The sequence below is a fragment of the Sphaerodactylus townsendi genome, linkage group LG04, assembly GCF_021028975.2.
Source record: "Sphaerodactylus townsendi isolate TG3544 linkage group LG04, MPM_Stown_v2.3, whole genome shotgun sequence".
Taxonomy (NCBI): Eukaryota; Metazoa; Chordata; class Lepidosauria; order Squamata; family Sphaerodactylidae; genus Sphaerodactylus; species Sphaerodactylus townsendi.
The window spans coordinates 85,076,629-85,102,565 of record NC_059428.1 but is presented as its reverse complement, the minus strand read 5'-3'; the positions used below and the strand labels follow the sequence as shown (position 1 = coordinate 85,102,565).

The window sequence follows — 25,937 nt, the reverse complement described above, 5'->3', positions numbered from 1 at the left end:
ACCAGAGTTCCCAGTGACTCCTAGAGTGACACAACACCACTTCCAGTTATTCTGGGAAGTGATGCTCATGATGCATGTGATGCTGATGCCCACATGATGCCCAGTCCCCCTCCCACACACACATACCAAGCTTCCAACACTTGCCAGAACCTAATCTGGATCTCATACAATTCTACAATTAAAATGTTTTATAGAGAATCATCCTCCTATCTTTCATTGCCAGGTCTGACCTGAGAAACAACATTTGAAGAACATCTGATGCAAGCCAGTTTTCTTGGAATAACTCACAGAATTCAAAAGAGACAGTACAAAACTCTATTACGGAAATATTTCTGTTTGTTTAAAATGGAGTCAGTAAAGCAGAGATGTCTTATTCCAGGAAAAGTGATCATGAGTAGTCTAAACAGCATGCAAATATTTTTGATAGACATTCCATATTTGATAAATATGTAAAAGACAGTAGAACAAGAAGGATACTTCCTCTTAAGTCAACAGTGAAGAATGGGACCGTGACTGTGGAAAGCAAAGTAATTGAGGTAAGATGCTTTTAAAAATATATATGAATGTCTATTTTGTAAAACTTGCAGTATGTAATATTCCCTTTCCGTATTTCTGTGGGAACAATGATGCATCAATATCTGTTGTAAGGCAGAACAAGCTGATGGCAGAAGTTTCCATTCATATGTGTGGATTAAGCCCAGGAGCGTTCTTTTTTACTACACCACGTAGCTAATGTACAGCAATTTTGCTTGTTAAATTTACCTAGAGGAATTCCATCTTACAGCTGTTTTTCAGTAGATGGTACTCTTAAGTATGAACACCCATTGGAATCGCTAATACTATTTACAGATGTCATAGATAAAGATGCTAATATTTTTGTTTTGTTTTTTAATATTATAAAATAGGGTTATGTTTTGGACTCAAAACTGACAGCATGTTATACATTGATTACGAATTGCCTCCATTTATCCTCCACCAGCTGAGGTTCTAACAGACACCCTTTGCTAATTATTTTAGAAACAGCAAAAATGGAAGCTGCAGAGAACAAATCCATTCTAGAAGAGCTCCTGGTAAAGAAGTCTCAGCAGAAGAAAAAAATATCCCCTAATAATTATAAAGAGCGACTGTTTGTTCTGACAAAAATGAGCCTTTCATACTATGAGTATGACAAAGATGTGAGAAAGTGATTTTTACTTTTAGGGGCTTTCTTGGGTCTCTTTTAAAACTCTATTTTATTATTAAAAAACCTGTTTGTGTTGATGGGCATTGGCAGCTTATTCTATTCTTCATTTTATGTTCTTAGAAAAAGGGAAACAGGAAAGGCTCAATCGACATTAAGAAAATTCGATGTGTTGAAACTGTAAATTCTGAAGAACAGGCCCCTCTGGAGAGGCAGTATCCTTTTCAGGTAGTATACAATAAAAGAATGTGTGGCAAATATATATTTGATTGATATAGAGTGACATGACTTTTGTCAAAGCTTTCATTTGCTGGAGTATAATGCTTCAGAAACTATCTTCCTATTGTGAATGGTCTCTGTACTCTTCTCTAATTTTATATCACAACATCACACACAATGCTTTCTGCATTTCACAACCATTTGACCGCACTGTTTATTTTTTTCCCCCCAATACCCTTCTATATGAATGTCTGTCTGGTGAGGACCAGCTATATTGCATCTAAAGAGATGAGCTTTAGTCCTTGAACATGTAAGCTGGAATAAAATCTTGTTCATCTTTAAGGTGCTTTCTTTTTCCTTTGTGTGAAATAGAAGAACAGGGTACATGACAGGAGGTTATCAAGTTCAGATCTCAGGAGTGAAGTCGTCTGGGCATTCATGGGAGACAAGCTGACAATCCGTGCTTTGCCACACACTATTCCACCTCTGTCTGCAGAATCCATCCTCTGAACAGTCTCTTTCCTCTGCACTCGCCTTTCACCTTTGCGCCATTACGTTTTTGTTTGCCTTTGACTGTACTTCATGATGGCTACCGAGAGAACAACCTTTGAAAGCTCTTAGGCCAAATAATTTCATAGGTGACATTGTCATCATCTCGAAACGGTTATTTGACCATGTTGCGTCCATTCTTTCATTATGTTTGCACAGTAGGTAAACCAATGGACTGCAGCTAAGAATAAGAAATGATAGGGAAAGAAAGAGAATAGTGATTGGCAGGAGTGAATCTGAATCCTCATGCCTGGTTAAGGATACAGATTCTGAGGTTTAGCTCTAACCCCAACTCAATGCATCAGTTACACACTAGATTTCTTTTGTGTTGATTTTCATCTATGATTGTTTTCCTTTTGCAACTGCAGCCTCTGGGATTACTTTATTGAGGAAGAGAATGATTATTTGTGGACCGGGGTGGGGTGGGGGGACTTCCCTCCTCTGTCATTTTCTCATTGGACCCAGACACCCTTTGATTACATTTATCCTGGTTGCAGAAGTAATAATGCTATCTGTAAACTTTCTCTAGCAAGAGCAAAAGTATCTCAAGGATCGTTTTCCAGTAAACAAATGGCTGTGGAAGAAAAAGTTAAAGTTACCTTCTCTCCTTCATGCTGTAGTCTCTTGGAAGAAGCAGTCTCAGAGGCTGCATTTCCCCCTCCCCCCAAAAAGCAGGGGGGAAACATTCAGATAAATTGACATAAACTGTAGCTGAGTCATTGAAATGTTCAGAGCTATGCATGTTCAACCCTGATTGAACAATACATTACCCATATATACTCATGTATAAGTCGACCTGCATATAAGTCAAGGCGCCTAATTTTACCACAAAAAACTGGGAAAACTTATTGACTCGCATATAAGTCGAGGGTGGGAAATGCAGCAGCTACTGGTAAATTTCAAAAATAAAAATAGATACCAATAAAACTACATTAATTGAGGCATCAGTAGGTTAAATGTTTTTGAATATTTATTTCAAAGAAAAACAGTAAACTAGCTGTGTAAGTGGGAAAGAGGGTCAACAAAAACAATATGGTCTCAACAATAACTTTAAAAGTACAAAAACCTTAGCTCAATCAGCAACCAAGCTAAAACACAAGAGTTAAAATCCTTCAAAACTGGATCTGACCTATGCCACCCTTTTGTTCCCTTTTGGGTGGCATAGATCCATGAAGCCCTATGTAGGACTTTCTGGTGGCAAAGGGCTTTGCTTTTCTTTTTTTGGGGTCCCTGCATCACTGAAAAGTCTTCAGGAGGCGGCAGGGTGACCCAGCACCAGTGCCATCCCAGCCCACCTAGACCTCTGGGTTGGGCTGCAAGAGACAAAATCAATTTCTCTATATAATTTTATATAGAAATCTAAAACAGTTACCAATTACTAATGATGGCTATTCTTAATAAAAATTCTAGTAATTCAAAATATATGAAAACACTGATAAATGCTTTCTATTTTAACATTCTAAATTTCCCCCCACATAATAAAAGTTGTATTAACAAATTATTATAATTTTTCATAAAGTTAGTAATTTGTTCCGTTTTTCAAAACTGTTCACGTGGCATCTGGCATGACATTATGGTATGATTTATTGTATTTATTTTTGCAACTGATAACTGCAGAGTAGTTTTCTCCTATGCTTAGGTTGTATATAAAGGTGGTTTGTTGTACGTTTACACTGCAAATGGAGAGAGTCGAAGACGGTGGCTGGAAGCTTTGCATGAAGGTATCAAGTGTTATATGACTTTGAATGTTTGACCAAAAAAACCTAATGGTACATTGTTGCCTGTAGTAAAATGTAGTTCACCTAGCAAAATGTTGGCAATGCATTCTGGTATTGAAAACCTCGAGAAAAGAATATATTGTTTTGAGGAAAGGCTTTCTGATTTCAGCCAACCCATACTATTTTCCTATGGGCTCAGGCATTTTGAACACAAATAATTGTGTTATGTATGCATTAACGATCTTAACTGTAGAATCACTAATTTATGCTACAGTTGAGTGGTGTGTTTGTTTTACAAATTTGACCCACTACCTGCATTCCTTGAGACTGAAAAGTGACTAGAATGGTCAGGGCAGGTGGATTTTCCCCTCATGCAAGGATACAGTGATTTCAATTGAAAGGCCACCTTTGTATATGTAAAGGAATGTGAGTGCAGGGGTCTCTCTATTGAAATGAATGTGGAAGCTCATTTATGTCAGACATGTAGACTGGACAAATTAATGGCTAAATCTGTTCAGAATTTGTGGTGAAGCTCCTACTGCACTGATCCACTCAGCCCATACTTGTAGCATGACATATTGGTAGGGTTTACAGCTCTGGGCGGGGAAATACCTGAAGATTTTGGGAGTGGAGCCTGAGGAGAAGGGTTTTTGGTGAAGAGAGATATTTCAATGGGATATAATGCCATAGAGTCCACATTCTAAAATGGCCATTTTCTCCAGGTGACTTGATCTCTGCCACCTGGAGATCAGTTATTGTAATAGGGACTCTCCAGCTACCACCTGGCAACTCTACACATGGGCCATGTGAATTGATCCTAAATCTGGGTTTGGGTGGCTCTGTAAGATTTTGTTTTAGAGTAACCTAAGTGTTTTTTAAAAAAATTTATTGTATCATTTGAGTATTCCATTTTATATCAATATTCTTCATTCATTTTCAAACAATACTTTTTTCCCTTTTTCCCCTCACCCCTGTATTTTCTTCATAATTTTATCAAACAAACAGCAGTAAGTTCATTCTTTGTAATCTCTTCTCCCATATCTCCTCATTGACTCCAGCTTCTTTCATCCAGTCCGCATGTATTGACCATATCTTCAAAATTTCGCTCTATTTATCTTGCCAAAGTTTATTTTTTGTTATTATATCGAAAATGTCCAGTGTCACTTGTTCCCAGATGTATTCCAACCATTTCTGGATTGTCCATTTTTTCTTTTCTTTCCAGCCTAAAGCTATTGTTGCATGTGCTGCTTTGATCATTATTTTATACATATAGCTATATTTTTAATCTACCCTTCTATCCTCCATTACACCCATGAACATTAAATCATTATTTATCCCAATATTAATCTTCACCAGTTTCTCGATATATAACATTACGGTTATCCAAAAAATTTTCACTTCTATACATTCCGTCCACATATGACTATAATATGCCTCCTGGTCTCCGCAGTGCCAGCATATAGGACTAAGTCCTTTAATCATATATACTATTTGTTTTGGTGTTCTATACCATTTCCATATCACTTTTCTTTCCAACTCCATATATTTCTCAATCTTTATATTTTTCCAACTGACTAGTACATCTTCAGTTTTCCTAGTATCTAGAAAACCTTCCTTCTCCCATTTTTGATTCAATGTTCTTATCATAAAGTCTTTGTTATCAACCATATATTTATATGTATGTCCCAAAATTTTCCCTTTACATTTTTCATATAGTTCAAAACATTTAGCCATTATACATTCTCCTCTTATTCGTGAAACCGTTATCCTTTCCCAAATGCCCCTCAAGACCAACCAGTTCTTATTACCTCCTAACTCTGTAAAATTTTGTAATGTCATAATTTCTCCTCCTTCTCTTATCAGATTTGCAACATTTTGAATTCCTTGTCTTTTCAATATTTTTTATCACTTTTTCCCATCTTTTCTGGCCACACTTGCCAAAGATGCCACGTCCAGAGTACCGGGCATCCATTTACCTCTCCATTTTTCCCATATATCTAGTAACACCTTTCTTGGCCCTATTGCAGTTTGGTTCCCTCTCTTCAACTCATTATTAAATATTCCATAAACACCAATCCCTTCATTTATTTCATTTTCAAACTTAACCCATCCTTCGACATTTTCCTCATTTATATTCATCAGACTTTTAATCTGGAATGCTTCATAGTACTCTTGCATTTTAGGTATCCCCAGACCAAATAATTTTTCGTCATATATTATCTTATTCATAATTCTTTGATTTTTTTGATTGAACACCCAAGCTTTCAGCTTTCTATCCCATTCCTCAAATTGCTTCTTCATAATTTCTAAAGGAAGAGTTCGAAACAGATAAAACATTTTCAGCATTATACACATTTTTAATGTTTTTATTTTCCCTGTAATCGATAAGGTCTTCTTATCCTATTCTTTTAATTCTTTTAATATTTTTTCCATCTTACCTCATAATTATATTTAAACATCTTCTCCTTTCTATGTGGTATTATAATACCTAGATATTTAATCTTCTTTTTTACTAATCTTCTTTCTAATTGTCTTTTTTCCATATTAACCCCCATTATTTCTGTTTTTTCCATATTAACTTTTAATCCAGAATATTTCTGAAAATCTTCTAGGATATTTTTTAATTCTTTCATTGTATCCACCAGATCCACCATTATTACTAAAATATCATCTGTGAATGTTTAATCTTATTTCTTCTTGATTCACTTTATAACCTTTTATCCTTCCATTATTATTAATCCTTTCTGCCAGATATTCCATTGCTATTATAAACAAATGCGGCAATAGTGGGCATCCTTGCTTTACTCCCCTTTCAATATTTATTATTCCTGTCCATCCATCATTTATTCTTATCTTTGCCTTTCCTCTTTGATATATCTCTCGTAGAGTATTTATAAATTGTTTTCCAAATCCAAAAATTTTCCAAAGTTTGAAAAGAATTATTGTGACTAACTGTATCAAACGCTTTATATACATCTAACTTTATCATTGCATATTTTTTATTCTTACCATGTTCTATTACATTTAATACGTTCCTTAGCGGGTTGCTAATATATCTGCCTCTTATAAACCCATGTTTTTTAAATCTATTTGCAAATACTTTCGCAAAAATCTTATCGTCTTGGTTTAATAAACTTATTGGTCTATATGACTCCACTTGCTCTGGATTCCGTCCTGGTTTCACAATTGTTATTATTTCCGTCTCTCTCCATGTCTCTGGCACCTTCTGTTCTTTTAGAATTTGATTAAACAATATTTGCATCTCAGGGATTAATACTTCTGATGAGTAACCTAAGTGTTTACCATGTTTTTTTGTTTCTGTTCTTTATTCCCAGAGATAAAAGGCAACCCAGACTTGCTAAACAAGTACCACAAAGGATTCTTTTCCAATGGGAAGTTCACATGCTGCAATCAGACGTGCAAATCAGCTCCTGGCTGCACAATATGGGAGACATGTAAGCTCTTATTGGCTTTCTTTGCAAAGTTCATGTAGTGTAAACTTCACCATTTTCAAGATGTTTCAAAAATACAGTTTAATTCTGCTTTAGAATCTCTTGTTATATTGAGGGAAAAAACTCCAGGATGCCCAGATGCTCACATTCAAATATCATGGCAATTTGACTGAAATCTTCCCAAATTATAAGAAACATCCAGTTGCTCTCAGTGTATGGGGGTTGGAGTACATCCACATGGCAGCAAACCAAACGCGATCATGTCACAAGCAAAAGAACTCTAAATGCAGCCTTGGAATATGAGGCAATAATCAATATTAATTATATGTTTATTAACTTTATTAGTAACACTGAAATTTTTGTGGCGTATGTTTGATTTCACTTATTTAATATAGATATCCTCCCTCTAATGCTAACTATATTTACCAGGGAACAAGGGCAGAACTGGCTCCTAAACTGGTTAAAAAACAAGTCTAATGATCTGGGGAGGCATTTTCTTAGGAGAATTGGCAGATGTACAGAAAGTATTAATCACCCATCCTCTCTGTTCAACGTCTCCTTGTAATTCTTTTGTAACATGCTGCTTACTTTGAGTCACAATGACTACTATGAAAAATTCTTTTTGTTTAAGCTGTAATCCTAAACTTGATTTTGATGAAACAAAAAAGCTGTGGGCCCATGAGGGAGAGACTATTTGGGAATCACACTCTGCCAAAATGACCCCTTCCATAACTGAATAAGTTGTCAGGGCTTGAGCTGATTGATTTCTTCTCTTTTTCTCTCTCCAACTGTCACTCAACTTCTTTCAGTATTTTGTGTTTTTTGGAAAACATTTACGTCGATCTATGACTACCAATCTTGATCCTCCTTGATCTGAGATTGCAAATGCCTTAGCAGACCAGGTGCTCGGGAGTAACAGAAGGCCATTGCTTTCACATCCAGCGTATGAGCTCCCAAAGGCATCTCGTGGGCCACTGCGAGTATCAGAGTGCTGGACTAGATGGACTCTGGTCTGATCCATCAGGCTAGTTCTTAGGTTCTTAACGCTCATCATGAAGTAGTGAAGAGGTCAACCTGTTGTATCTGAGTGGCCTTTGATTTTTTTAAAATCTGTACCAGGGCCAGTTCTTTTAATATAAGATGGGTTCCTGAGTTCAGGAATTATGTTGATATTCTGTGAAAAAAATGTGAGTATTGTGATGATACAGTCCATTGTGAACAGAACATACCTGTGTCTCTTAGCCTTCCTTCTTGCTCAGTGAGCTCAGTTAAGGTCCAGTTTCTCACTAAGAAACTTATGTTCGGGTTTATGGATGAATTCTCCCAAATACAAAAACTTTCCACACTGAAAACAGATATGACTGTGGAAAACATTCTGACCAAACTTCTCTGACATGCTAATTTTTATGTGTAGAAAGTTCTGTGTGTGTGGAAGAGAGAGAAAGAGAAACAATATCCTATTATTTTACGTTGCCATTTTTATGTAAACATTTGAGTGAGCTGAGGATTTTTCCAAAGCAAATAAGGTAGATGCAAATATTGCTTGGGGTTCAGTTTTTGACACAATGACTTGATTGTCTGTTGTCAGTTATTTTATGCTGCATTTATGAGGAGGCATAAAGACTTTTTGACCCTTTAAACCATTGGCAGTGGCTTGGGAGCCATGTGGATTTTTGATATACTGTCTATGGCACTTCTGAGCACCATTCTCCAATATGAAGAAGAGTTTGGTTTTTTATCCGCTTATCTCTGCCATAAGGTGTTTCAAAGTGGCTTACAAACTCCTTCCCTTCCTCCCTCTACAGCGGACACCTTGTGAGACCGATTGGGTTGAGAGAGTTCTGAGGGAACTAAGATCACCCAGATCACTGAGGGAACTAAGATCTGAGGGAACCAAGATCACCCAGCAGGCTTCGTGTGGAGGAGTGGGAAAACAAACCTGGTCCACCAGATTACAGTCTGCTGCTCTTAACCAACACATTGGCATGTGGTACCTGCTTTATGTTTCAGGAAAGTGGGTAAGACTTGCCCAGTGGGACTTGCAGTTGGCAGGTGGTTCCCACCTTGAAACATCTGTTGGCAGAGGCACAAGCAAGCTGAGTGCCTCCTTGAGATTCAAGCCCCATGTCAGGGGGAGAAGTCAATGTGGCTCTTTTGGTTGATTGTAATTGTTAAGGTAAAGTGAGCACTATTGCTTTAAAGTACATTGATCATGTGCTCTTTGAACAATTTAGGATTTTTAAAAATGGATTTAAAATTTGAATTTAAAAACAAACGAATGAAGATGTGGAGAGGTCATGTGCTCAAGACCAGCCACATCATACAGTTAGGCCACAGGCTGAAAATAAGTGAAATTGTGGGTCCAGAATCCACAAGTAATGAGATTCCAACTGTAGTCACTTCCCATCCTTGTTTTCATCAGGATACATTCATATTGAAGAAAAATATGAAAGACCAGCAGTAACTAACTGCACTCTCATGGATAGCAAATAGAGTAGTGCAGTGGCTTTACCCGCAAAGGGCACTGGATCCCTGCAAGTGGATTGTCCACCCTGTTATGCACTATAATCTGAGTTCACACTTTATGTTATGCACATGAGTTCACACTTTATACTAATGTACTTATACTGATGTGCTTATACTGATGTACTATAGCCAGAGCCGCCTCATCAGGTTACCGAACAGTGACTTGTATGTTAAAGTCCATTTACTTCAAATGTTTTGCTACTCTTACTTTAGACTCCAGCCTACATTGTTCAAACACTGCAGTCAAGCCACTCCCTCCTGTGCCAGAAGGGCAGGTGAGTCACAGACCTTTCTGCAAATTAATTTAGCTTGTCAACAGAACCAGATAGTCAATTGAAAATTAAAGTTTCTATCTGGCATTTACTCTATTTTACTTGCATAATTTACTTGCATTTACTTGCATAATAAACAGCATTATAAAACCTGTGTGTTTTCATCATGTGAACAATCACACTGTTGTTGTCTTTGATGGAGTCAGTGCATTTCCATGGATAAATGTAATAAATGGTGAGTGATCTGAGAAGAGGGTGTGGTTTTAATACTCTGGAATCCCTTTCTTGAATTGATGGGATGGTTATTTTGTATTCACAATCCATTGGGCAGATCTAGACAGGAAAATATTTGCTTATATTTGATTCATCAAAGGAGGCCCAACTAAGGATAAAGGACTGTGTAAGTCTGGAGATGAGGAATTAAAATTGACAACTACCTGGAAAAATGCCCTGTATCTTTTACAGATGCTTAATGGGATATCATAATCATATGATATTTGCCTCCACATCTTAAAAAGCTTCAGCGGCCCACTTCCAGATCTTTTGAAATCCTTATCAGGAACCCATAAAATAGATTTCAACATTGTTAATAAGCCCTACGTAATGACAATCCAGAACATTATAATTTTGGATGGTGGCTATCAATTCCTAGTGGTAATTATATGTAGTTTATATTCAAGATAGGTTTGTGCACAACTGTAGCTGAAGCTGAAATTTGTCTTCTGAATTTACAATCATTTTGGTTAAAGAGTTCAGGGACAGACTGTTCTTATTATTTCAGTGTATATTTTTCAAAGCTAAAGTATGTGATCACATCAGCCTTTTTGGGGGGTTTTATTACTTCTTTGAATGAAGATCTCCTTTAGAAGTGTGTGGATATTTGATTTTTGCTAATGGCTACATTGCTATAGTCCTTTTCAGGGATATATTTGGAATTGTGGTGCTCAAGTGTACATAAAGAGAGATCAGACCACCTGCACTCCTCCCAGTACATATGCAGTTGGCATTTTCTTGTGAATAGAGTCATGTGAATATTTTCCAGCTTTGTTTTGAAGCACTGCATCAGTGTATACTGAAGGTTGAAGACTATCCATATTGCCCTATTCATTGCCCTTGGCAACTGCATTTATCAGGAAGATAATGGATATTGAAACCTACCCTTAAACATCGTTTGGATGCCAAAATTGGAACAACTGTAAAGTGCTTCTGTCTTGTTGGATTAGCTGTTATGCACATCAGCCAGATCATCAAGCAGGCTGTTCAGGCTTTAAAACCAGCCATTAAGACTCCTTTTTGTTCGCTTAATTCTCAGGAACAGTATACTGGGAAGCAAAAAATGTAAGCAATCCAAAGGACACAAAGTCCAATGGAAATAGCAAACACAGAGGAGCACAGCAATATCATCAGGGAATACAGCAGAATTACTTGTTGTACTGATGTCATCAACACATAATGCAGGGAGTTGAACCCAGACAAAAAATGTCTACCAATTCCCTCTTCTAGCTGCATATTCCTGTTTTGCCTATCATGCTACTTCCAAGGGTCCTCTCCCAAGAGCAGCATTTGTGGGTGTCATTTGGCAGAAGTGGGAGGGGAGAGACTGGAACACACTGTTCCGCTGACAAAAGTGCCTTGCATGAATGAAGTACTTAGCCTGGATCCAACCCACAATTTTAAAGTTCTGCAAAACCTAGCCACAAATAACACAAATGAGTGACCTCTTGATAATTCATATTCTTGTTCACCCACCATTGCTTAGGACATAATGGGAATAATCAGCACCTTCGTCCCTCATCTCACTGCCAATGTGATAAACAATTAGAAAAGGTGTTCCATATTTGTGTATGTGTGAAGTGCCATCAAGTCACAACTGTCTAATAGCAACCCAGTAGGGTTTTCAAGGGAAGAGATTAACACAGACTATTTGCCGTTGCCTTTCTCTGCAATGGAGACCCTGGTATTCCCATCCAAGTACACCAGCATGGTGTAGTGGTTAAGAGAATCTGGAGAACCGGGTTTGATTCTTCACTCTTTCACATTAGTGGTAGACTCTTATCTGGTGAACTGTATTTGCTTCCCTATTCCTACACATGGCGCATGCTGGGTGACCTTGGATTAATTACAGTTCTTTGGAACTCTCTCAGCCCCACCTACCTCACAAAGTTGCTGTTGTGGAGGGAGGAAGGGAAAGCAATTGTAAGGTGCTTTGAGACTGTGGTGTTGTGTGGTTTCCAGGCTGTATGGCCGTATTCTACCAGTAGTAGCATTTTCTCCTGACGTTTCGCCTGCATCTGTGGCTGGAATCTTCAGACTCCTTAAAAGTAGTGGAGAGAGGAAATGAAAGGGGTTTGTAAGCCCCTTTGAGTCTCTTTACAGAGAAAGGGGGTATAAATCTACTCCTCCTTGTCTTCATCCTCCTTCTAACCAGGGTCAACCCTGCTTACTTTCTGAGATCTGATAAGATCAGGCCAGTATGCACATCCAAGTCAGGGCAGTTCATATTCACATGCCAGTATTTGGTATGCAAATACCTTCATGAGTTCTTATCATCCAAGCAGGACTGCTAATCTACCTGTCTTTTTTTCCTATGGGATTGTTTGCCAGAAAAAAAAACATGGGTCAGAGCTGGGGTTCTTTTAAGCAGCTCAGCTTGAGTGATTTTTTTTACTTTTGTCTGGATTCCAGTCACACCTACCTCAAACAGCTGGAACCTGCCCCAAGAGTCATAAGATCATAAAAAAGAGTTGCTGGATCACACCACTGGTTCATCTGGTCAACATTTTACACAGTATTCAAATAGTTACCCAGGAGGGCTGGCCAGACAAAAAGAGGTTGAGTTTCTCCCTTGGATTTCAAAGGTTTGCTAGAATCTCCCTTCAGTCACCATGGCTAGCAGCCATGCTGCAGAGAATTCAGAGGAAGGGGGAGTTTCTAAGGTTTACATGGAATAATCTCCCTATATACGCCTTTTGGTATTTCATGAACCCCCAGGAATAACACTAAGTGCAAAAGTTGGGAAAGGTTCTGTTGTGGCAGAGTCAGCAGAAGTCCCTTTCCTTTTTCTGTCTGCACATTTTTGTAGTGGCAGAAAACAGCCACTGGATACAAGTCAGTGGGTCTGAACATTTGCTATGTGCCAAAAACATGTTTGTCATTGATTGTAATACTGGCAATACTTGCAAGAATGCCTTGCTCTAATGTTTCATGTACTTCTGTGTGTCCCTGACTAGCATCAACAAGTTCTGGCCCTAACAACTGACAAGTCATTTCTGAAGGAAGCCATGGCTGTTTACAATTATGAACCACAAGGAACCTCTGATATTCCTCTTGTCAGAGATAACAAATATTATGTTCTGAAAGATGATGATCCTGACTGGTGGCAAGTGCGAGATTTGGAAGGGTAAGTTTGGAGATGTCAGCTTGTATCTGAGAGATAATTTCAGTCCTCATTAACTAATATTTTTACTCTTGATAGGGTAATTCTTAAGATTTAAAAATATTAAAGAATACTTCTTGTTATTATTTATTTATTTGTTTGTTTAATATACCGCCCCATCCCCGAAGGGCTCTGGGCGGTGTACAACATAAAAACCGTGTATAAAATCATAATCTGACTTCCATAAATATAATAAAAACAGCAGTTGTATCTTAAGATGGCATCCCACCTAAACCTAATCCTCCTAGAAGGAGGAGGGAGAGGTAGTGGGTCCTGATGGTATTAGGACCTATAGGTCTCAATAATGGGTCCCGATGATATTGGGGACCCATGACCGGGGGGGGGCACAACTCAGCGGCTAGTTACTCCAAAGGCCCGGTGGAACAACTCAGTCTTACAGGCCCTGCAGAAATCACCAAGGTCCCGCAGGGCCCGGACAGCTGGAGGAAGAGTGTTCCACCAGGCAGGGACCAGAGCCGTAAAGGCCCTGGCCCGAGTGGAGGCCAGCCACATCATTGAGGGGCCAGGGATCTCCAGTAAGTCGGCCTCTGCCGAACGCAGAGGTCGAGCTGGGACATATGGGGTAATGCGGTCCTGAAGGTACGAGGGTCCCAGGCCGCGTAAGGCCTTAAAGGTCAAAACCCACACCTTGAAGATTATTCAGAATTCAACTGGGAGCCAATGCAGGCGGCACAGCACAGGTTGTATATGGTCTCGAAAGGCGCCCCCTGTGAGCAGGCGGGCCGCTGCATGTTGCACCAGTTTCAGTTTCCGGATCAAATGCAAGGGAAGGCCCGCATAGAGCGAGTTACAATAGTCCAACCTGGAGGTGACCGTTGCATGGATCACCGTGGCCAGGTCCGCGTTGGAGAGGAAGGGAGCCAGCCGTTGGGCCTGACGGAGATGGGAGAACGCTACCCGGTTATATGGGCCACCTGGGTCTCCATTGAAAGAGACAAATCCAGGTGGACCCCCAGGCTGCGGACAGAGAAGGTCGGCACCAATGAGACCCCCTCCCACACCGGTGGCTGGAAATTCCCAATCTCTCCCTCACGGCCAAGCTAGAGGATATCCGTCTTCGTTGGATTGAGTTTTAACCTGCTCTGTTGTAACCAACCAGCAACCGCCTCCAAACAATGCTGTAGAGCCGCAGGGGCAGCGACGGCTCCCCCCTCCATCAACAGAATGAGCTGAGTGTCATCAGCATACTGATGACAGATCAGCACAAAGCTACGTACCAACTGAGCAAGGGGTCGCATATAGATGTTAAATAACAGTGGGGACAACAGCGCCCGCTGAGGTACACCGCATTGAAGCGGGCACCTCCGGGAGGCTTGGTCCCCACACCACACTTGCTGACTTCGCCCCCGGAGAAACGACACAATTCACTGAAGGACACTGTCCCGGATCCCGGAAGCGGCCAGGCGGTGGGCCAAAAGATCGTGGTCGACCATATCAAACGCTGTGGTAAGATCTAGTAACACTAACAGCGCCGATCCCCCTCAGTCAAGTTGCATACATAGCGTGTCTGTGACAGCGATGAGAACCGTCTCCATCCCATGCCCAGCACGGAAACTGGACTGGAAGGGATCGAAAGCCGATGTGTCATCCAGAAAGCCTTGAAGCTGCTCCAACACCACTCTCTCAATTACCTTCCCCAGAAACAAAAGATTCAAGGCGGGGCGGTAATTGGCCAGATCCCTAGGTCTAATGATGGTCTTTTCAAGAGTGGGCGGACCACTGCCTCCTTCAATCCACTCGGAAAGACTCCTTGCTCAAGGGAGTCATTGATGATCTTCAACAGGTGGGGTCGTAGCTCCGCCCGGCAGGTTTTGATAAGCCAGGAAGGGCTCAGATCCAGAGGACAGGTTGTAGGTCTAACAGCAGCCAAGGCCCTGTCAACAGCGGCTTCGGAGAGCAGGGAAAACTGGGTCAAACAAGGACCAGAAGACAGCAAGGGAGCCTCCAGTTCACGGATTGTAGTTAAAGTGGCGGGAAGGTCCTGGCGGAGCGATGCGACTTTATCTGCAAAAAAGCTCATGAATGCCTCACAGCTAATGGTCAATTGGGAATTTGTAGAGCCCTCTGACAGAGAGGTCAGGGATCGAATTATACAAAATAATTGTGCCGGGCGAGAGCTAGCAGATGCGAGAGAGGAGGAGAAGAAAGCCCTCTTCGCCTCCTTCGTCGCCATCTCATAGGCTTTCATAAACGTCCTATAGGATGTTCGCACAGCTTCATCACGAGATTTCCTCCACACTCGCTCTAGCTGTCTGAGTACCCGTTTCATATGGCGCAGCTCCTTGTTTCATTTCTCATTTCATCTTGCATCCTCTTTTTCTAGTGCTCTGTTGGATTTTATTTTTTAAAAAATATGGATGTACATATGAATTTTTAACTTTTCATTTTTAGAAATGAAGGATTTGCTCCCTGTGTTCATTTGAAGGAGATAGCCCAGACAAATGATAAATTAAGGTAAATTAAAATCTATCTGCTTTGGTCTACTAAAATTCAGAACAGGATATAGAAGTGAGGAGGCACCCATTATATTTCTTCCATGAATTGATTGTTCTGGTGGGGCTATAAGACACACTACAAGAAGAAACTGCTCTTCAGCACAATTTTGGAAGCAAGTCTTTAGTTATTATCAAATTTTGTTTCTGTAAAACATTGCTGGGTGGGGTGGACAACTTGATCCAGTCCACAAGAACTGCAGCATCTGTATACAGAGGAATTCTCAAATAGCACAACATTTTCTTCCCACACATGCACAATCAGCACACCACCCCCTTGGGAAAGCTGCATATTTTCCTTTTCAAGGAGTGTAAGCTCTAGATTGAGAGAAACTGGCTCTGTTGTCTTATGGAAATTCCTGTTAAAAAAACATGTCCCATAAATCAAACCAAATGCTTTCTGAAACTGAAATTGGATTTGCGAGACATGCAGATCTTTTTGGCCTCCAGTGGGCCTTGCCTGCTGGCACTCCAGGAGCCAGTGAGAGAGAAAAAACTGTGCCATCCACAATTACATGATGTCATTTACAGTTGTTTTTTTCTAGTAGGGATGTCACACCTTTCTAAGAATCATCAAAGCAGCAATGATTCTTAGATAGGTTTGGGATCACTTCTGTGAAAAACCTGGAAGTGATATCTATGAATCACTGAAAAATGTATGGCTTTATAATAGAATTTCCATCAATTCCTAGAAAGGCATAATTTCACTGATAGTTGGCCTCTATGTCCCTTCCCCGCCTGGATTCCTGTTGTTTGCCAGGCCAGGCCTGGCAACCCTAATGCAAATGTGGTAGAATTTGAACACTGAATGGGTTCAAATGTCTGCTGTCATAATAGGAGATGCACTGGACCAAAGATATTTAGTGCAACTCAAGTTGCAGGTTTTCTCTCAATATTGTAAGTATAATGACTAAGACTTGGACCCTGTGAACAAGTTCTTTAAGCACTGAATATCCTTTCCTGCAGAGGACACTGCTTCTTCTACTGGCACTTCCATTTGTGCTAGATCAGTCATCTTGATTGAGCCCTTGTGCAAACAGAAATACTAGTGGAGAGGAAGCACACATCACAGCTGAGACTATCTAGTGCGCATGAAAGTCGTTTATAGGATTTAAACTTGAAAAATTAAACTGTTTGGATAAGGGCATTCAGTAGAACTTATAAGAATTTTTTGCTTTTACAGAGGTATCGCGGATACTGCTAATGTTTCATCCGAAGAAGAGGAATGCATTGATAAATATGAGTGAGAACATTTGGTGTAACTGATTCTTGGGACTCCAAATCACCAACCATTAGGCATATGTTCAAGTATTCAGGGCAACCCTAAGAGGAAAGGACAGAACAGACATGGTAGAGAATTGTGTTTTGATTGAACAATAGATGACCACAGGGGCACGTAATGCATTTCAGTCTTAGTCCTTTGTCATCTTCCCTAAAAGGGATGGTGGCAGAATGTCTTCTGCTTATGTCTTAAATCTTTTAAATCTTCTTTTGTATAACATTCTACGGTGTAGCATTTGAATTCAAAATGCAGCCAGAGAAAAGGAAATACTCATCTGTCAAGTTGAAAAATAATGAATGCCCCTTTATAACCCCAACAGACCCAAATGTTAGTTGTTTTCAAAACCAATAGGAGTTATTTATTTGAGAGTGCTGCATGAGACTTTTGATAGCTCTGAAAAGTGAATGGTGTAACTGCAAACTCTCCAGTGATCTAAGATATGGATTCCCAACTCATTCTTAGGGGTCAGGAGGCCCTGGCACTCATCTTTGTAAGATTCACATCATATCTCATGTGCACAGCTCATGAGCATGACTTGTGATTTAAAAGTTCTTTTTTCACATCTCAGCATAACTATGAGCATTGTGGGCAACCCTAGGCAAACTGGCATTTCTGCATTGTAGGTGATAATAATAGCCTTCTAGATTTCAATTCTAATGTATGTGAAGTGATATGTAAGTAGTTATTATAGTTGCATTTTATATATACAGTGTTGAAAACATTAAAGAAATCCTCTATTGCTGTTGTGTTGTTTGAGAATTATGCTTCAGGAGATTTTATTAACTGTATTTTAAGTTTCTTGCTGTCATTGAAAATATATACCACTTTAAAATGGGAACAGTTTCTTTCAAAACTTTAAATTGTTTCATAGGACACTTCATCCTGTGAATGGATTTCATGAAATAATGTAATTCAGATAACATTCTTACAAAATAACTGTAATGAAATATAAGATGTAATATAATAATACATTATAATAATACTTCTGTTACAGTTGGTATGCTGGTAATATCTCAAGAGGCCAGGCAGAACAACTGCTGCGGCAGAAGGTAGTATTTAAAAATCCCTGCACTTATTATAGGATTCTGCATTTGCAATTTATTTGCAAGCCAAATCAGCTTTCATAGACAGCAGTGAGATATCTTTTTTCCTGGAATTATAGATCACTGTAGTAGAAGAGATAACAATTTTAATAATACTCAGCTTTGCTTCTTTATGTATTGAGTCTTCCAGTGACACAATAGCATTCTGTGATAAATTTCTATGTAGTTCCTATGGGACCTATCACCAGGACATCAAATGGGATTCTGCAAATCTGAGGTTGCACTTGGCTTTTCAGTCAGTATAGTTCATAGGCTGTGTTAGCTGCTAGATGTCATGAGCCATCCCCTTGGTACTTACCAGGATATAGATGACACTAATGTAGAACCTGACAACATGGTGCAGCCAGTTGGCTGATCCTGAGAAAGACCAGGCAGCAGAGCCAACTCCCAGCCCTTCCCTACCTGATGACGTGCAGGTGGAGGAGCCTGCAGATCCTCTTAGGGAACCCAGTAATGAGTCAGCTGTGCACAGGAGGCAGAAGCAGAGGCAGCTGCTGCAGAAGCAAAGGAGTGCTCATATTGCAGCAAGACATGGGAAGATAGAAGTGTCTGCATCTGATGAGGATTAACTCCTTGTAGAATCCCAACCTCTTGGATAAGGCTCTCTATATAAACCTTGCTGTGAGCTTGCTTCTGCCTGGGTGCAACGAGTGGGTTTCCTGTTGCCTCCGTGTGCCTGGTCTACTGCTGGTTCCCAGCCTGTTTACCGATCTCCTGTGCCGTGACCTGTTGAACTGACCCATGACTACGCCTTTGCCTGCCGCCTACCTTGACCCATTGGACTGTCTTCTGACTACGCTCTTGTCTGGCGCCTGTTCTGTCCTGCAAAACTGGGCCTGACCATGCCTTCACAGCATTCCACGCCCTGCCTGCTTGCAGCACACTAGAAGTTATGTGCAGAGAAATACAGGCACTAACTGCTTATGTGTGATTTGACCCATTCACCATGGAATGCCAAGGTGCTGGGTTTAGAATGCATATAATACTTTGGTTCAATAAGTGAGATACTGCATTTTATGAAAGTGATGTGGTGACAATATTCAGGCTTACTGCTAAGACTTTCCTTTAGTATTTGTCTTCTTTCTATTAAAAGGGGAAAGAAGGTGCTTTCATGGTTCGGAACTCCAGTCTTGATGGGAAGTACACAGTATCAGTGCTCTGCATGATCAGTAGGTGAGCACATATAAACATACCCAGGATGTGCTTTATTGTGACATTATATGCTGAATGATTGTCCTCTTCAAATGTGAACTGAAGAGTGCAGATGTTTTTAATTCTAATTCCTAATTATACCTGTTTGCACACACAACAAACAAAAGAATCTCTGTACACTAAAGACCAATCCCACTGTTACTTTTCCATGTATATCTTCAAAAAGTGGCTTGGTTTTGGGTGTCTTTGTAAACTGGGGATAACAGGATAGACAACATTGCCTTAAGGAGATCGGTCTAGATTAGAATATCACTGATTTAGGTGCCCTCCCAATATTAAAGCAATTTGCTGGCTGTTTCTCCTCTATTTTCTTATGTTTGTAATGATTTTGAATGTAATATTGCTTGTGATATTTTTCAGAGAGAAAAAAGGAACCGTTAAACATTACCATGTTCATGTAAACAATGCAAATGAGTTTTACCTGGCTGAAAATCACTGTTTCAGTTCTATTTCCAAACTTATTCACTATCATCAGCACAACTCAGCAGGTAATGAAATTGAAAAGCTGGTGATTTGTTGCCTGTTTACAGATCTTCACTGGTTGCAGTTTTTCTTTTGCCAGTTGGAGTGGCAGCAGACAACAAAGGTTGCCAACAGGAGGTTTCCTGCAACAGTGGAAGACCTGGAAGCTTTAATTTAGAGGCCTCTGTAGTTTCTTTAGTTTGCAAAACAATCCAACTCTGAGTATGGTGAAATTCTGTTAAACTAAATACATGTAACTAGATTTGAATTGTAGCCTTTATTAACAGGTGAACTTGCCTTCCAGGTGTTGTGACAAGGCTTCGTCATGCAATATCAACAAAAACAAACAAAGTTCCATCCACAGCAATGTTGGGAAATGGTATGAAAGATTTTGTTTGTCTAAATCCTCGTTTTTGACAGGAAATTATTTTGTTTCTACGGTAGTATTTTCTTCTCTTACTAGAAACCTGGCAGCTAAAGCGTGAAGATATTGTCTTACTGAAAGAAATTGGGAGTGGTCAGTTTGGAGTGGTGCAGGTGGGGCAATGGAAAGGAAAATACGACGTTGCTGTTAAAATGATCAAGGAAGGATCAATGTCTGAAGAAGAATTTATAGAAGAAGCTGAAACCATGATGTAAGCAATTATTTTGATCATGTGACATGACAAAGCTTGGGGGAAGAAATTTACAGCTCAAGTAAAAGTCATTTCGGTGTCCCCCCCCCCCTTCAAATATGCAATTTACAGTCCTTTTGGAGATAGCCAAGGACATATTTGACCCTTGAAAAAATCGGGACAGACTATCAGAATGTAAATGTTAAGATGAATGCTAGTATCCATTTTGCTCATGCAGTAATTGCAGTTATATGTAACTCCCATAGTCATTGCTGTGTTTGGTCTGCTTACATAGTTTGCTGATATATGATTGATTTCCTGTGGAAGAGAAAGTGGAGGAGAGGCTAGATTTGTATCCAGTATCACTTTAGAGACCAATATGATTTTCAGGGGATAAGAGTCAAATACTGAAGGGGGGCATGGGGGCCCCACAAAACTCAGATTTTGCACCGGGCTCCATTTTCCCTAGCTATGCCTCTGGTCAAAGCTGCCTTTGTCCACTATCTGATGAAGAGAGCTTTGACTCTCTAAAGCTTATAGGTTGAAACTCTTGTTGGTCTTCAAATGCTACTGGACTCAAATGAAGAGAAACGTTAGTGATGTTACTAAACATTGTATTCAATGTGAGTTTTAAGCTCATGTTACAAACTTAATTGAAGCCAAAGCAGTTTTCAGCCTTATCCATGCAATTAATTAGCATTGTTTGTTGAAAACAGTTTTGTTATTATATAGTTCCACAAGCTTCTTAAAAAGTGCCATAATTATCTATATGCTTTTTTTTAACCCAACTAATTATTATTTTTATTTTAGGAAGCTAAATCATCCTAAACTTGTTAAACTGTATGGTGTATGTACAAATACATATCCTATCTACATAGTAGCTGAATACATGGTTAATGGCTGCTTACTTAGCTATCTGAAAAACCATGGGAAAGAATTACATCCTTTTCAACTTATGGAGATGTGTTGCCATGTTTGTGAAGCCATGGCTTTCCTTGAGAAGCATCAGTTCATTCACCGAGATCTGGTAAATAGAACTGGAGACAGATTCCTTATTGAAAAATGTGGTCAGGCAGGAGGTCACACGTGGCTTACCCATTTTATATGCTACTGGGCAGAGTGTCACACAGAGGGGGTTAACCAGACTGAGACCATAACATAAGGGGGACAAATAGTTAAGGTATATACACATAATTTCCCCAATCTAAAGGAGCTTGGGCTGTCTTTTGCCCTGTTGGTGTAACATACAGTTGTCCATAGCAGTAAAGGTAGTTTATTATTTCATACAGTTAATACTTAAATAAGAACAAAAAAGAGGTGCACAAAACTAGATTAAGCCACATGTCTGAACACAACAATCACATATCCCACGCTTCGTGGGGCTGCAGTGGTGCAAAAATCTGTTTGAAAAACATGGATCCTCATGATTTTTCCACTTGGTCACCAAAAAATCACCTGCACATCACAGCTCATTCCCCTAGACACGTGCCTGAACACAATAATCCTGCATTCCATGCTCCGCACCACCACAGTGGCACAAAAATGTAGTTAAAACACACGGATCCTCATGGATCCTCCTGATTTTTGCACTTGGTCACCCCAAAATCACCAGCACATCACAGCGGAAGGTGCAAAAATATTGTACACATCTTCTATAAAGAAGTAAACTGAGAAAATATGAAATTACTTCATCTTGATTGTGGGCATGGTATGATGTATGCACATCAGCTTCATACCAATCCATATAAACTTAGATGTTTTTTGTTGTCTCTTCTCAAGCAGAGATGAAATAAATATATTTCCTCCAGTGTTATCTTGTGGACTCTGTAGTTCATTATTAATATGTCATTTGTAGCTTTAGTTACTGAGTTAAGCCAAAGTTCAGAAAATCTCTTACTAAAGGGACTGATCTTTTTATCTTCAAATTAATTTATTTGGTATAATATTCTTAACATACTTGCCACAATCCAGCACACAGTTAGGCATGCTTATATGTCAGTAGTTTTAAACATGCTTAATTATGGTCTGACTCAGTAATAACTTCTTCCCAGCAATGAAATCTGTGTGCTATTAGATGCATCATTCTGAACATACACATTTTTAATCACACATAGTTTGTTGCTGATTTGCCATGAACATCAGTAGTAGACAATAAGTCATCTTTGTTGCAAGCCTTTTGTTTTGGATATTGATTATATTTCTTGTGTCCCCCTCCCAGGCTGCTAGGAACTGCTTAGTTGATACTGATCTAACAGTGAAAGTGTCTGACTTTGGGATGGCTCGGTAAGCTTCATTAAAAATCTTTTAACAACAAGAATCTAATGTTTTAGCACTAGGAAAAAAACACAAACATTTGACAATAAGAAGTTCTGTCCCACTTGGTTCTTGATCACTGTGACATAAAGAGAATAGCTCATCTTTTGACTTTGGTGGAATTGAAACTGAGGAGACTGAATTTCTGGCACAGTTTTAAAGGTTTTAAATACAGATGAGAGCCAGTGCTGCCTTGGTTGCACTTGAACTGGCCTCTATTAGTGTCAGACCTCAGTTTAGCCATATATTCACCATGTACTATAGAGCAATACACTTTTTCTCAAGCTCTGGGTGGATCTCAGCATCACAGTCATCATCGGCTAGGTGCAGGGCATTTGACAAAGCAGCTGTGTAGCTACATAGTCCATGTCATGACTACGATATCATGTAGAGTAGTTTACCACCACTAGACTTCCTACCAAACCTAGGGACCAGATATATTCTGTGTGGGGAAATAACCAAGAAACACACTGTTATATTCTGTATAAAAATAACTTTACTATGACCTAATCTTTGAAGATATGTTGAAATTCTAGTGATGTATGATAATTTTGTGTTAATGTTATTCATCTTGACAAACCTGAGTGCAGGACTGATTTAGAAATCAGTCCAGCAGTTTGTCTAATATCTTCTATACTAATTCTTACCTTGTAGATATGTGCTGGATGATGAATATGTCAGTTCTTTAGGAACTAAATTTCCAGTAAAGTGGTCAGCCCCAGAAGTTTTTCATTATACCAAATTCAGCAGCAAGTCTGATGTGTGGGCCTTTGGTGAGTATGTAGTACAGTGATTGGGAAAATAGCAATGAAAATAAAGCAATGAAAATAAGGTTAACATAGTGTAAACTGCACATTACATGTGAGAGAGGGTGTAAAGAATTGGTTTCCCTCGCCCTATTTTCCTGATGAAAATAGCTGTATCCAAGATAGGGAAAATTTACACTGAAAGCCAAGATAAGTGACTTGATGTTGGCAAAATGCAACACAGAACCTGAGCAGGATGAATGTGTTTTACTTCAGGTGGTATTTTAAATGGTATACAGTTATGCCCTAAAACACTGGTCCTTTGGGGAAAACTGTAATGCTGATCATTCTAAAATATCTTGGTAAAGGAATAGCCCAACTTTCATGCTTGGAAAACTTACGCAGTTTTTAACATCTTGTTTTTCACCATTGTGGGTGTTATCTACAGGAATATTAATGTGGGAGGTATTCTCTTTGGGCAAACACCCCTATGAGAGATGTGATAATATGCAAGTGATTGAGAAGATTACCCACGGCTATCGACTTTATCGTCCGCAATTGGCTTCTGAGGCAGTTTACCAGATCATGTACAGCTGCTGGCATGAGGTGTGTATGCTAGTATACTTAAGGCTAAAAATGGTCCATTGCTCTGACATGGACCACTGCAAAACCTTTCAGGTAAACATACGAACAGCATATAAAGCTGTGTTATACTGTGTCAGATATGGTCCATGTAGCTCACTATTGTCTATCTTGATGGGCAGTGACTGTCTACAGTATTGGGTAGAGAAAGACTTTTCCTATCATCTGCTGAGATCTTTTTTAACTAGAGGTGCTAAGATTTGAACCTGGGGCTGCTCTGTATGCAAAGCTTCTAATAGACTAAACTATTGAGGTTTAGTCACTCCTGTTAGAGATGTAGGAGACACGATCGTACATATAGAAAGTTCTTGTTCACTCATTTTAATGAAAGGGGAAATTCCATATATTGTGAGGGATATCTGTACAGAGCTTTCCCTTCCATTATAGAAGCAAAGCCACAAGTGGAGGTATGTCAAATATACATTGCAACACACTCAGCTCTGGATTGGGGTATGCAGCTTTACCATCTCTTAGAATGACATTTAAATCTGAACCAGTAAGAACTTTTCAAAAAGATCTCTATAAAATACAGTGCATATATTGGACAATGTGTAAAGTAACTATATTTCTGGGGGCTGTAACTCAGTAGTATATCACTCAATTCAGTTACTTATATCACTCATGTGTTGCATGCAAAATGTTCAGAATTGGGAAAGACTTTTCTCTGCCTGATACCTTGGAGAACCACTGCCAGTCAGCAGATGGTGCTAGACTTTGATAGATCAATACTCTGAAGCCATACCAGGCAGCTTCCAATGTTCATATGGAGTCTGTTTGCAACAAAGTTGTCAGAGTATAAAAGAACTCTGTCTATGGCTCAAAATATCCTTCATAAACTGATTTTGTTTTCCCTGTCTCATACAGTTGCCTGAAAAACGTCCCACATTTCATAATCTGCTTTCCCTCATGGAACCACACAGAGAAGATCATAAACCGATGAACCCTCCTCTTTCTTCTAAGAACTTTAGTTCTAATGTCACCCCTAAAATCTGACTTTGAAAGATTTGATCAATATGATTTGAGCAGTAACTGCAATGTAGAAATTGTAGAATAAAGAAAAAATAAAGCTCTATAAATTTTGGTCACAAGTATATAAATTACTACAAATTCTAATACATTATGATCCCCTTATTGCTTATCTAATATTTTAAAAGCCAACTATAGGCTTTTCCACATTCTCATTTTTTTTATTTGTGTGTTCCTGTTGCTTCAAGGTTATTTTCCTGCTCTGCATGTGTTTTGCTCCCTCCCGTGGAAAATTTGATATTACATTGGTTTATGTCCAACGTATCTCCAAGGGGATTTAAACATTTGTTGTGATGCAATATCGAATTGACCACCAGAGAGAGCAAAACACATGGAGAACAGACCTCCCCCCCCCACAAACACACACTCAAAGCAACAGAAACACACAAGCAAGGAAAATAAGAACGAGGGAAATCCTGGGTTACAGAGGCCCTTTCCCCACTTACCTTAAGCCCCACGCTACTCTCCTCAAGTAGCGCAGGGTCCTGGGGCACTCCCCACTACAGGGGAGGCGACAGCCCCGACGCTGCTGCTCTCGCGCCCCCTCAACGCGCGTCATTCCTGGCGTCCCCTCAGCGCACGTCATTTCTGGCGTCATTCCTGGCGCTCCTCAAAACGGCACCTTTCGATGACCCCATGCAGAGCACGGGGTCGTGGGGACGCCCGGGCGCA

The 25,937-nt window shown here is 39.6% G+C and overlaps 1 protein-coding gene across 1 annotated transcript; it reads left to right on the top strand.

The window, feature by feature from the left end:
- Window positions 1-366: 366 nt before the first annotated feature.
- BMX (BMX non-receptor tyrosine kinase) lies at window positions 367-25,385 on the top strand. The gene is made up of 19 exons (XM_048494201.1): window positions 367-536; window positions 1,018-1,175; window positions 1,304-1,408; window positions 3,588-3,669; window positions 7,002-7,121; window positions 9,858-9,919; window positions 13,147-13,316; window positions 15,765-15,827; window positions 17,049-17,108; window positions 18,142-18,196; window positions 19,344-19,423; window positions 19,823-19,950; window positions 20,229-20,303; window positions 20,388-20,559; window positions 21,349-21,565; window positions 22,757-22,821; window positions 23,506-23,624; window positions 24,046-24,203; window positions 25,104-25,385. The coding sequence occupies exons 2-19, from the start codon at window positions 1,029-1,031 to the stop codon at window positions 25,230-25,232; spliced, it is 2,007 nt and encodes a 668-aa protein (XP_048350158.1). The 5' UTR covers window positions 367-536; window positions 1,018-1,028; the 3' UTR covers window positions 25,233-25,385.
- The last annotated feature ends 552 nt before the right edge of the window (window positions 25,386-25,937 follow it).